A 12,225-nucleotide genomic window follows, 5' to 3' on the forward strand; every position below is an offset into this window, starting at 1 on the left:
TCACAGGCGAGTGAAGTGCAAAAACTTCTCAACGGTTGAGAAACATCCCCCGCTCCTTCCCGCCTTCTCCCTGCAACTCTCGAACCGTCCCTACCAGCCCCCGCTGTTACCCCACGGTCGTGGTTACCACCCCCCCCCCCCCCCCAGCCTACCTTGCGGACCTCGGAGCTCTTGGGCTCGGTGGTCCAGGTGATGACGCGGGAGACGGCGAGGCGCGTCTCGCTGGAGTTGACGAAGTCGGCGGGGTCCATGTGGCGGGCCAGCGCCTCCACGTAGCGGAGCAGCGCCACCTTCACCTTCAGGTTGGGCGTCTGCGTCTGGTCCACGATGAAGCGCATCAGGATGTTGAACTGCTGCTCGCACGGGAACGACTCCCTTTAGGGGGGGAGGGGGGAGAGAGGAGAGACGTGGGAGGTCAGACGCAGACTCGTGCAGATACAGAGACAGACAGACACAGACAGAGAGACAGAGAGAGGGACAGACAGAGAAAGAGATTCAGGCACACAGAGAGAGAGAGAGAGAGAGAGAGAGAGAGAGAGAGAGAGAGAGAGAGAGAGAGAGAGAGAGAGAGAGAGAGAGAGAGAGAGAGAGAGAGAGAGAGAGAGAGAGAGAGAGAGAGAGAGAGAGAGAGAGAGAGAGAGAGAGAGAGAGAGAGAGAGAGACAGACAGACAGAGAGTCAGAGAGACAGACAGAGACTATGTTACGAGGAGGACCCCCCCAGCACCCACCGGGTGACGTCCAGGGCCTTCTGGACCTTGGCCTGCACGGAGCCCAGCAGGTCGGCGCCCATCTTCTTCAGCAGCTGGGTGAGCAGCACGAAGAGCCAGTCCTGGAGGTCCTCGTGGTGCAGGCTCAGGAAGTCCACCAGCGTCTCCAGGAACATGCTGAACACCTGGGGGGGGGGGGGGGGACAGAGAGAGAGAGACAGAAAGACAGACAGACAGACAGACAGACAGACAGACAGAGAAAGACACAGACAGACAGACAGACAGACAGACAGACAGACAGAGAGAAAGACACAGACAGACAGACAGACAGACAGACAGACAGACAGACAGACAGACAGACAGACAGACAGACAGACAGACAGACAGACAGACAGACAGACAGACAGACAGACAGACAGACAGACAGACAGACACAGATTGATGGGGAGAGAGACAGAGAGAGAGATAAGACTTTACAGGGTAGATATACCCCTGTACTACACAGGGTACATATATCTATGCACAAGAAGACTATACAGGGTATACATGCCCTATTCTATACAGGGTATAGACAACCCTATTCCTCATAGGTTATATAAACCCCTATACTACAGGGTATGTATACCCCCTATATGGTATACATGGAACAGTGTCTCTGACAAACATAGGGAGACAATCTGTGTTATAGAGTATTTTGTGTTATGTCTAAATTAGTCTATTATTATGAATATGATGAGGTTAGGTCTGTTATGTCAACATTAACAACAGGCTATAATTATGAATATGATGATGTTAAGTTTGTTATGTCAACATTAGGAACAGTATATTATTATGAATATGATGATTTGACGTCTGTTAAGTCACAATTAGGAACAATATAATATTATGAATATGTTACGTCTGTTAAGACAACATTAGGGAACAGTCTATTATCATGAATATGAAGATGAAGATGAAGATACGGCTGGCCACTTACTCTCTGTGTTAGTGGGTCCGTGGCAGTGCAGACGCATGCAATAGAAGAACACACTCCGTTAGTCAACACCTACCAGTTAGTTTGACATGGGAGGACACTTAAAGGTGCTGTAGGTACGATTTAAAGGCTATTATTTGAGCGTGATTAATTAGGAATGACGAAGTCATCAGTCAGTTATTAGTGAGTGAAATGCATCTTGAGAATATCTGTTTGTAGATGACTGTGCCTGCCTCTGTATGAGACCACTTTGTTGTCGGACAGCTCCTGGCTAATTTCGGACCAATCACAGGCCTCTCTTCCTTGATTGGGTTCGGGGCATCCATCATGGCGATTAATCGCAGGTGTGTGAATGCAACACTTCTCAATAGTGGAGAAACATAGCGAGGTGGGGAAAAGAGTGAGGGTGGACATTTCTCTGGTTGTTTAGTTTCAAAATTGTGCTCTTTTCCAATCTCTCTAATACCCTCATTTGTTACCTACAGCATCTTTAATTCAGTATCGAATGCTGCAATGGATGCATACAAAAAAAAACTATGCATTTGATTGACACAGGCAGAAACAATATAAAGAGCGATCCAGGTTTACATGACAGCATCACGCCACAGCTTCACATGTCATGCGAAGATGTTTGTCTTTAGCCAGGTACATGAGGTCCTAGGGGGAGTCTGTTGCTAGGCGCTACACAAAGCCACTATTGGGAGTTTCACCGCAGGAGTCCGGAGGAGCTGGCTTCAGAAGCCCCCCACAGGGTACACTCAGCTATCCATCCCGCTATGAGTAGAGTCTCAGGAGCTAGGGGGGGGTGGACTCCTAGTTGAAAGGTTCTAGGTTGGATCCCAGACGGTCTGTGGGCCTACCTGTGGGGCTTCTTGAGGGAGAGGTTCCTCGGTGACCTGCGTCAGAATCAACTGGAAGTCACTCGGAGGATGTTCCGTCCTAAGTGGACTAGGGACCTAACGTCCGGCTGGACAGAGTTGATGTGTAATATAACGTTTGCGCTCTGCAGCCGTTCCAATGGGTCACATTTTACGTGCGCTCATAAGATATGTTTCTCAGCTTTCCTCCATCAAAACCCGAACCCGTGCAAACACTGCCAGGAAGACTTCCTTGGTGTGTTTTATCAGCTTGTGGTTTAGTTCAGGTTAAAGGGACAGAAAACATCATGGACCCATCATAGATGTTCAGGATGATGTTAGGGGGAGCAGAAGAGCTCAGGTTCATATGGTTACACTGTGGACCCCCAGAAGAGCTCAGGTACGTACGGTTACAGTGTGGACCCCCAGAAGAGCGCAGGAACATATGGTTACAGTGTGGACCCCCAGAAGAGTTCAGGTACATATGGTAACAGTGTGGACCCCCAGAAGAGCTCAGGTACATATGGTTACAGTGTGGACCCCCAGAAGAGTTCAGGTACGTGCGGTTACAGTGTGGTGTGGACCTTGTGGGGGGAGGGTCTTACCTTGCTATGGGGGTCTGCGAACATCCGGGTGAAGATCTCACAAAGCCTCTTGAGCTCAACACGGCTAGCGGAGGGAAAAGAAAAATGTTGCAGATTTATAAATATCCAATTAGTGGACACCCAATGAGATCGTTAGTCGTTTGGCAGGGCAGCAACAGCAGTTGCAATAAAGCATATTCTAGATTCAAGAGTTTTATTTAGATATGTTAAATAGGCCAGCGTACTTATTGGGTTTATAAAGGCCCTGATATCATCAAGAGCCTAGAGTCAGCCTCCAAAGTTTGTAAACGTTTAAAGAATTGACTTTCCATGCGTGTATCTATGAAGGTGATGTGTTTTTTCCCCTCATCTGTTTATACAAAAATGTGTTGTTGTTTTGTTGCATGTAGAAACTGTGTGTGATGTTTTATCATCTGTGTTATCGTATCACTTTTGTAAAGGGGATCTTAATCTCGAAAGGCTCTCCTGGTAAAACCAAGGTCAAATACAATAAAAAAAGAACACACACACAAGCATACCCCCAAATAGACACCCTAATGTAAACACACAAACACACCCCGTCACACACACACACACAAACACAAACACACCCCGTCACACACACACACACACACACACACACACACACACACACACACACACACACCCCATCACACACACAAATGCAAACACACACATACCCAACACACACACACACAGATTGAAGCATACCTCAACACAAACACACATACAAGCACACCCTATCAACCCCCCCCCTGTCCCCCCGTCCTATACCTGAGCACCCTCTGGCTCCTCAGCAGGCTCTGCAGCCCAAGCAGCCCCTCCTTGCGCTCCGACCAGTTGGCGCTGGCGCAGTGGTTCAGCACCTCCGCCACGTCCTCCGTCTGCCGGAGGAAGTGCCCGCCGCCGCCGCCGCCGCCGGAGGTGCCGTTGCGCGAGCCGTACGAGCGCTCGGAGCAGGCGCTGGACGCGTCGCTGTTGGCGTCGTCGTCAGAGTACACGCCCGGCGACTCGAAGCGCCGCCGCACCGGCCGTCGCTAAGGAGGGGGGGGGGGGGGAGAGGGGAGGGGCATGTCAGGTGACTCACAGGTCAAGATGAGATTGAGGTTTGGGGGGGTCGGATCCCGGCGGCCATGCATTTTGCGTACTACGTCACGCGCACGCGCAGACACACACACACACACACACACACACACACACACACACACACACACACACACACACACACACACACACACACACACACACACACACACACACACACACACACAGGAGAGGCCAACGCAAGATGGGATGCAGTGGTGAGCGTTCTGACGCCATGTGTTGACCTTCTGGGGGTCCGGCATGCGATGGGCGGGGGGGGGGGGGGGGGGGGGGCTCCGGCGAGGAGGGGACAAGCAGGGTTTGTGGTGGGATATGAGTGAGAGAGACAGACAGACAGACAGACACGTTGGTGCCCCGGAGACGGGGGGTTTCGACCCTGTAACGGCAGTGCCTGGCGACTATCAAACACACACATACACGCATGCACGCACACAACTACGATTTGCAGGAGGACATCATGGCGACACACTGGTGTGTAGTACGCAGCAGCCGGGCTAGTGAGAGCTCAGCGGTGAGAAGAACGTGTGCAGCATGCAGCGCTCTGCATGCAGGGAGGACAAAACGATCTGGACGGCAGGAGAACTGGGCTGTACCTTATTCCTCGAGTCGCCTAACAACTGGGACAACCATCGAGAGGGAGGAGCAGGAGGAGGAGGAGGAGGAAAGGGTAGAGGGACGAGGGTGAAAAGGAGAAAAGAGGAGTAAGAGGGGAGGGACGAGCAGAAGAAGAGGGAGAAGTAGTGAGAGGAGGAGGAGGAGGAGGAGGAGGAGGAGGAGGAGGAGGAGGAGGAGGAGAAAGCACAAGGGAAAGTCACTATGGAGCTGGACCATTTGTGGTCACACACTCTGACCAAACCGAAGTAGAGCGCCAGAACATCGTTCGTAAATGGCTATTTAAGATGAATCTGAAAACCCTGAAGGTTTTCTGTATATTCGAAGAGAGATGTTGAGGGAAAACCAAACCTCTCTAGCCAGAAGTTTTGATTGACGTTACCTGGTGACCAAGAACAGCAAATAACAGGCAACTCATGCAATAGCACGGTTTAACCCATAGAGGGCAGATTGAATCCATATTTACATCTTATCCTATGTTTTCTCTGTATTTAGGGGGGATTTTGTACCAAGATCAATCCATAGCAATATTATGTAATCCTTTTGACTTTTCATCTACTATACGTTGTGTACATTTTTGGCTTTCTTCTAACGCAGTGATATATAAAGACTTCCTCAAGGAACAGGATCAATCACCACATGGCTTTTCATACAATATGGTTATTTCGGTTTTGTTTTTCGTTCAAAACAGTGTGATATAAAGACTATCCTTAAGGACCAGGATCAACCCCTAGCCCTCCTAAGTACCCCAGTGCATGGCTTCTTATCTACACTACGACACGATAATACAATATGCAATAACTACATGGCTTCTCATCTACGGTACAATAATACAATATGTAATAACTACATGGCTTCTCATCTACACCACGATAATACAATATGTAACAACTACATGGCTTCTCATCTACACCGCGATAATACAATATGTAACAACTACATGGCTTCTCATCTACACCACGATAATACAATATGTAATAACAACATGGCTTCTCATCTGATAAACAATATGTAACAACTACATGGCTTCTCATCTACACCACGATAATACAATATGTAATAACAACATGGCTTCTCATCTGATAAACAATATGTAACAACTACATGGCTTCTCATCTACACCACGATAATACAATATGTAATAACTACATGGCTTCTCATCTGAGAAACGATATGTAATAACTACATGGCTTCTCATCTACCCTACGACAATACAATATGTAAGAACTGCATGGCTTCTCATCTACACTATGATAATGTAATATGTAACAACCCCATGGCTTCTCATCTACACCGAGGTGTCTCAGGGTCCAGTGTCCCCCTCATTCTCACCAGGGCGTCGGCCACGGCGGCCTCCACCTCCGTCCCCGTGTCCAGGATCTTCATGGCTTGGACGGACGCCGAGATGCGGGCCTGGTGCGACAGCCGGTCTGAGGGCAGGGGTCACAGACGCCAGGGTCAAAGGTCAGATAGGGAGGGCTTTGATGTGGATACGGGCTCAAAATCAAAGTGCTGAGCAGATGATGAATGCTGTTTTGAGGCTTTTTGAGGGGTGCAGAAGGTAAATAACAACGTTAAACATAGTCGCCTTTGAATAAATATTAATAAATAAATATGAATATTCACAAAGGTTCCATTTGAGGTCGGAGTTCACCTGGTGTTTTCAAAATGAAACAAAAGAGTCAAGCACGGTTTCAAAATAAAGAATGAAAATATGCAAAACAAAAACAAAACACAAATTCACCCAAATGACCAAAAGAATAATAGTGGAACATTCTCAGCAAACTGTTATACAAGCATAAAAATGTCTGTACAATCATTTCCACATTTCACAGCAGACTCCCGCTTTTGTCTTCGCCACTTTAAGGAATATCAGAATACAGCATGTTACAGCCCATTTAGTGATGTGATAGCCCAAAAAATGTAAGTAGTGAATGTAGAAAACAAAGTTAATGATGCAGGCCGGCGATGCACTAGTAAAGGCTGTTAAATATGACTGAATGACCCAATAAGTCTTTGCAAACATCAGTGCAACACACACTCTTAAGCAGAATGAGTTGTAACCGACAAGCTGGCTCTCTAGCTCCCTGCAGTGACCCCAGTATCACTGAGCTGGCCACATCGCCAGAACCAAGAACCTCTGGAACGTTTTGAACGTTAAATGTCAAACGTTGGTCCGCGGAGATGGAACGAATCTATTGAAGGTATGGCTTGTAGGAGGACTTGCTCAAGTAACTTCTTCAAATGTCCCGTATGAGTTATCTAGTCACTTTGCTCTACCCAATGTCTCGTAAAAATGTCTCTACAATAAAGGCCAGCGTCCCTGCGATCCTTGATTCATTCCATCAAACATGCAAAACAAAGCAGTACTTGCGGGAGGGAAAAATAGCACATTGTGCCGTCAAAACATAAACCCTAAAGGCAGTTTTTTCTTTAAACTCCCCCTAGTGGCAACAGCTATGCCTTGCAATGACATTCTTTTTTTCATGGCCTGACCAACAACAGGGTACAACGACCCCGGGTTCTGTCTAACTGGGGGGGTTCTGGGTGGAGGCGGGGCCACCGTCAGGTCACCTGAGTAGCAGTCGGTGGCGGAGGAGGAAAGGGCGCTGGTGGAGCGAGAGTGGCGTCGGGTCACTGAGGGAGGAAGTAGAGTTAAGTCGTTGACCTTATAAGGAGTCGGCAAGCGCGGTGGCTCAGCCGGTGTTGCCATGGCGCCGGCGATAGAGTAGGGCTTCCTGGGTATTTGGTTCAGTTAAAGCTGAAGCCGTATCGCAGCTAACAAGCACATAGGGGCCGCTTCATCCATTTATCCGATAAAAAAACAACCAAATGAACAAAAACATGTTTATAATAATGCCCATAATCCTCCTCGCTCTCTTCAGACTAAACATGCTTGAGCTTCTGACCGGAGATCACTTTAAGGCCAGATTGACCAGCACAGAATTAGTAAAGAAAATGAAATAGACTAGAATAAGGAAAGAGAGGAAGTTTTAAGTGTGCATTCAGGTTACCATCACAGAAACGACGCATGCAGAGAGATGACCGTAGGTCTCCACACACACACACACACACGCTACTCACCCAGGGGGGAGAACCCCCGGGTCGGGCTGGCGTCGCGACTGCTCTCGCGACTCGTATCACGACTGCAGCCCTGACTCATGCTGGGCCGCGGGATTCGACTCCGCGCTGCCCGGGAGGCGCGGTCGAGAGAGGATCACGCAGACAGGTGGGGGGAGAGAGAGAGAGAGAGAGAGAGAGAGAGAGAGAGAGAGAGAGAGAGAGAGAGAGAGAGAGAGAGAGAGAGAGAGAGAGAGAGAGAGAGAGAGAGAGAGAGAGAGAGACAGAGAGACAGACAAACAGACAGACAGACAGAGACAGACAGAGACAGACAGCAGCAGAGGGAGACGGAGAGGTTAAGCACACAGATTGAGGCACAGACAGAGAGCCCTGTAGCTCAGAGCTGGGGGAGGAGGGGGAGGCGGTTAGTCGGCCAAGAGACACCAGGAGCAGGAGGACTGAATGCAGAACGGTCGTGAGGCAGAGGGTAATAGTTAGTAGGAAAATATTAAGTGAGAGGAAGGTTTCTCGGTGGTCTATCTCCTTGAATTGACACCTGTCATTTTGGACACCCCCCCCCCCCCTAAACCCTGACCCCTCAGGGGGCCTGACCAATCAGGACATACATTATCTGTAGTCAATGCGGATCCATAGTGATTTCAGTAATGTAATCAATAAAGCTACATCCTATGAATGATATATTCTAAAAACATATATTCACTCGTTGTTTACAAGGATACTGTCCCCACGCCAGAAACCAGCCAGCCAGGGGCGATACTCTAATCCACGTCACACAATATCCCAGCCAGTGAGAGCAGACTAAACCTTCTTCAGTGCTTTGTTTCTCAGAGTCTCCGGCCGACTAACTGGGCGGGGCTCAGCATTCCACCATGCCCATCGCTCCTCTGTCCGCAGTGATGGACGAAGGAAACACTGCCCTCAGTGGACACCGCGCTCCAACGGCCGCCACCAGAGACAGACGGCAACACTTGGCTGGGAGAAGGTCAGGAATTGCCTCGCTTTTTTCCGGTCTTGAAAGCAAATTCCGTTCCCCTACTTCCTTTGAGCGGTTTTGCCGGTCTGACACACGCCCGGATTGTGTGTGCGTCATTTTGTGTTTGTGAGTTTGTGTTAGTGTAAGTTTGTGTGGTGTGTGTGTGTGTGTGTGTAAGTGTCTGTGTTTAAGTGTGTTGGTCTAAGTGTGTGTGCTTGCATAAGTGTGTGTGTAGGTGTGTTGTTCTAGGTCTGTGTGTGTGTGTGTGTGTGTGTGTGTGTGTGTGTGTGTGTGTGTGTGTGTGTGTGTGTGTGTGTGTGCGTCTGTGTTAGTGTGTGATGGGGACGTGCTCGTCTTACCCGTGGTGGTGCGGCTGGGGCTCGTCTCGCGGCTGCAGCCGTGGCTCCGCGGGCCCCGGGGCCGGGCCTTCTCCACCGGCCCCCCGCTGGAGGTGGGGGTGGCGGTGGAGATGCCCATGGTGGGCCTGGGGCCCCGGCCGTACGAGGAGCCCAGCAGCCTGCCTGGAGACCCCGAGCGACTGCCCGCTGCATACACACACACACACACACACACGTTTGGTTGGACAGACTTTAACAGGGGTCCATGATAGAGGTCAAGGGTGAGCTACAGTGAGGGGGGGGGGGGGGGGGGTACTCACGCTGTGATTGGGAGACCACCTTGCCCCTGCTGCGGCCCCTGGTGTCTGTGACCAACGGGCCGGTCCCCGCACTCTGCTTCCTGGTCCGCACCCGGCCTGAGAGAGAGAGAGAGAGAGAGAGAGAGAGAGAGAGAGAGAGAGAGAGAGAGAGAGAGAGAGAGAGAGAGAGAGAGAGAGAGAGAGAGAGAGAGAGAGAGAGAGAGAGAGAGAGAGAGAGAGAGAGAGAGAGGGAGAGAGAGACAGAGAGAGAGAGAGAGAGAGAGAGAGAGAGAGAGAGAGAGAGAGAGAGAGAGAGAGAGAGAGAGAGAGAGAGAGAGAGAGAGAGAGAGAGAGAGAACGAGGGAACGAGGGAACGAGAGAACGAGAGAACGACAGAACGAGAACGAGAGACAGACAGAACGAGAACGAGAGACAGACCGAGCGAGAGGGAGAAAGAAGATCGTACATCAAATGCCTTATAACCATATGGAAATGTTACTTTATCATAGTTTTTTTTCAAATAAATGAACTTAAAGAAATAGCAGAACATTGGCCGTGGTCTGGAACATCACTTGACTTCACATCCACCACAAAACATCAATGCAGAGTTGCCGTAGAGATCGTTTTTTCCTTTCCCTCAGCGGTAACCAACTGTCTAATGGAACAATCAATCAATGTCTGGGGAGTTAGCCGATCAATATCAGTTTGACCCGGGCTGTCTAGTGCCCGCCTCCTCCTACTCTCCCCCACTCCGGGCCACGCCACCGTTCCGGGCGAATGATCGCCAAACTATTTACGGGGTAGCGTGTTGTACTCTCCCAAGTTTCTGTGAAAAAAGCTAATGTCGTTCGGGAATCGCTTCGTGGCTAGCGAACCGCTTCGAACTGTTCTTTTGTTTTCTTTGTGTTATTGGTGATGAAACTATGTTGGCGTTTATGTTTCGAATCAATTGTTTGCTCTGACGTGTTACAAATCGTGGCCAAATCCCGTAAGAGTTGTTTTTATTATCAGTCGAGACAAAGGCATGTCATTTTAAAAAGTATAACAGAACATAAAAACAAACCATGTGACTATTTCTGACGCTAAAGGGATAATCTTTTGTCTCTTAATAACTATAACTAAAAGGTGACTTAAAAATATAGCAATCATCTACATTGCTATCTAAACTAAATCACTCCCTTCATCTTCGCCTGGGCACGCTGTACATACCACCAACAAAGTCGTAAAGCGCGTCTCTATTCCAATGCCAGAAGCACTTAATCTTTGGCTATAGATGCACAAGTTTAACTGTACGTTCTCGGCGAGAAAGAAAAAACTTGAATTTGAGCAAAGCCATTTTATGAGGAGCATCGCCCAAGGGCGACCTCGAGGTTCCCAACCTTGGTTTGATCACTTTTAAGTCAGCATTTGCATGCGTTTAAATCACATGTTTGGTGCCCTGAGGGCGTGGTCGTTGACAGTGGCTATAAATGAGCAGAGCTGGTGTTTTGAATCACACAACGTGAAGTCACAAGCGCTCCTGGGACAAGGTAGTCCTGGGCCGGGCCTGGGGGAACGGGGAACACCGTTTCATCTCCCACTGGGATTTAGAAGGGGAAGATCTGTTTATTTTCTATTTTTACCACCGAGTCTATATGTGGTAATATGTACAGAGCAGGGCCGTGTCCAGATGGGGGAATAGGGTGACACATGCCCCCTCTATAATATTAAAGGATTTGACCTTGATCAGTCGATCCAAAATCAAACAGAAAACAGTTTCGTTTTAGCGACCCAATGCTATGCTATGCTATAAGTTTTCTATTGTGCAACATTTGATGGTCCTGGTTTGGGGGCCCTGACCGCTGTGGGTCAGGTTCTGTGGCACTCTAGGGCCGGCCCTGCTGCCCTCATCTGGACGTTGATCACTCTGAAACCAGTTCAATCTGGTTTCAGTGTGAAACCAGATTTAACTGGTTTGTCGTTGAATACAAAGAATGAAGAGATGGATACACCATGCGGCGACCGTGTCCATGCAGACTCGTTATAACATGTGACCGACACGTCAAAACTGACTTGGAATAACAGACAGACACACACACACACAGACACACACAGACCAACTTAGGACCTGGGAGAGGACCCCCCCCCCCCCCCCCCTGCATTAGAAGGACACACAACACAATGCAGCCCAGCTTACCCGCCTCCACCTTAGGAGACCACGAGTCATCTGAGAGGCGGGGTGGGGCAGGGGGGGGGGGTGGGTTGGAAGAGATACAGGTGGTTAAGGGGTTAAGGGGTCAGAGGTCAGGCGCCATGGAGGCGACCCTAGTGCGTTGCCGAGGGTTAATGCATGTGTGAATACATGTGTTAATACATGTGTTAATGTATGTGTTAATACAGGTGTTAACGCATGTGTTAACACATGTGTTATTACATGTGTTAATGCATGTCTTAATACATGTGTTCATACGTGTATTGTTGCGTGTGTTAATGTAAGTCAACATCATCAGTATTATGAATAATAATCCACCTTAAAACAACAACAATTCCTGTGTCCTAAACGGGGCCTCCCATTGGCTAGAGCCCAGCCGGCAGAGGTGTGTGTGTGTGTGTGTGTGTGTGTGTGTGTGTGTGTGTGTGTGTGTGTGTGTGTGTGTGTGTGTGTGTGTGTGTGTGTGTGTGTGTGTGTGTGTGTG

The 12,225-nt window shown here is 49.1% G+C and overlaps 1 protein-coding gene across 14 annotated transcripts in view; it reads right to left on the reverse strand.

Annotated features, from left to right (window-relative positions):
• LOC115542262 (CLIP-associating protein 1-B) overlaps positions 1-12,225 on the reverse strand; it is a 52,102-nt gene that overhangs the window by 11,580 nt on the left and 28,297 nt on the right. For 5 of the 14 annotated variants that reach the window (XM_030354455.1, XM_030354452.1, XM_030354466.1 and 2 more), the window contains 11 exons: positions 9,572-9,667; positions 9,273-9,458; positions 7,944-8,048; positions 7,434-7,496; positions 6,192-6,289; positions 4,841-4,864; positions 3,918-4,180; positions 3,144-3,207; positions 1,685-1,687; positions 730-893; positions 153-375 (listed from right to left, as the gene is read on the reverse strand). In XM_030354455.1, the coding sequence (XP_030210315.1) occupies positions 153-375; positions 730-893; positions 1,685-1,687; positions 3,144-3,207; positions 3,918-4,180; positions 4,841-4,864; positions 6,192-6,289; positions 7,434-7,496; positions 7,944-8,048; positions 9,273-9,458; positions 9,572-9,667 (1,289 nt within the window). The remainder of the gene's footprint in view (positions 1-152; positions 376-729; positions 894-1,684; positions 1,688-3,143; positions 3,208-3,917; positions 4,181-4,840; positions 4,865-6,191; positions 6,290-7,433; positions 7,497-7,943; positions 8,049-9,272; positions 9,459-9,571; positions 9,668-12,225) is intronic. The other 9 variants (XM_030354457.1, XM_030354454.1, XM_030354456.1 and 6 more) reach the window with 5 other exon arrangements.

Source organism: Gadus morhua, chromosome 4 (genome assembly GCF_902167405.1).
Source record: "Gadus morhua chromosome 4, gadMor3.0, whole genome shotgun sequence".
In the NCBI taxonomy this organism is placed as follows: domain Eukaryota; kingdom Metazoa; phylum Chordata; class Actinopteri; order Gadiformes; family Gadidae; genus Gadus; species Gadus morhua.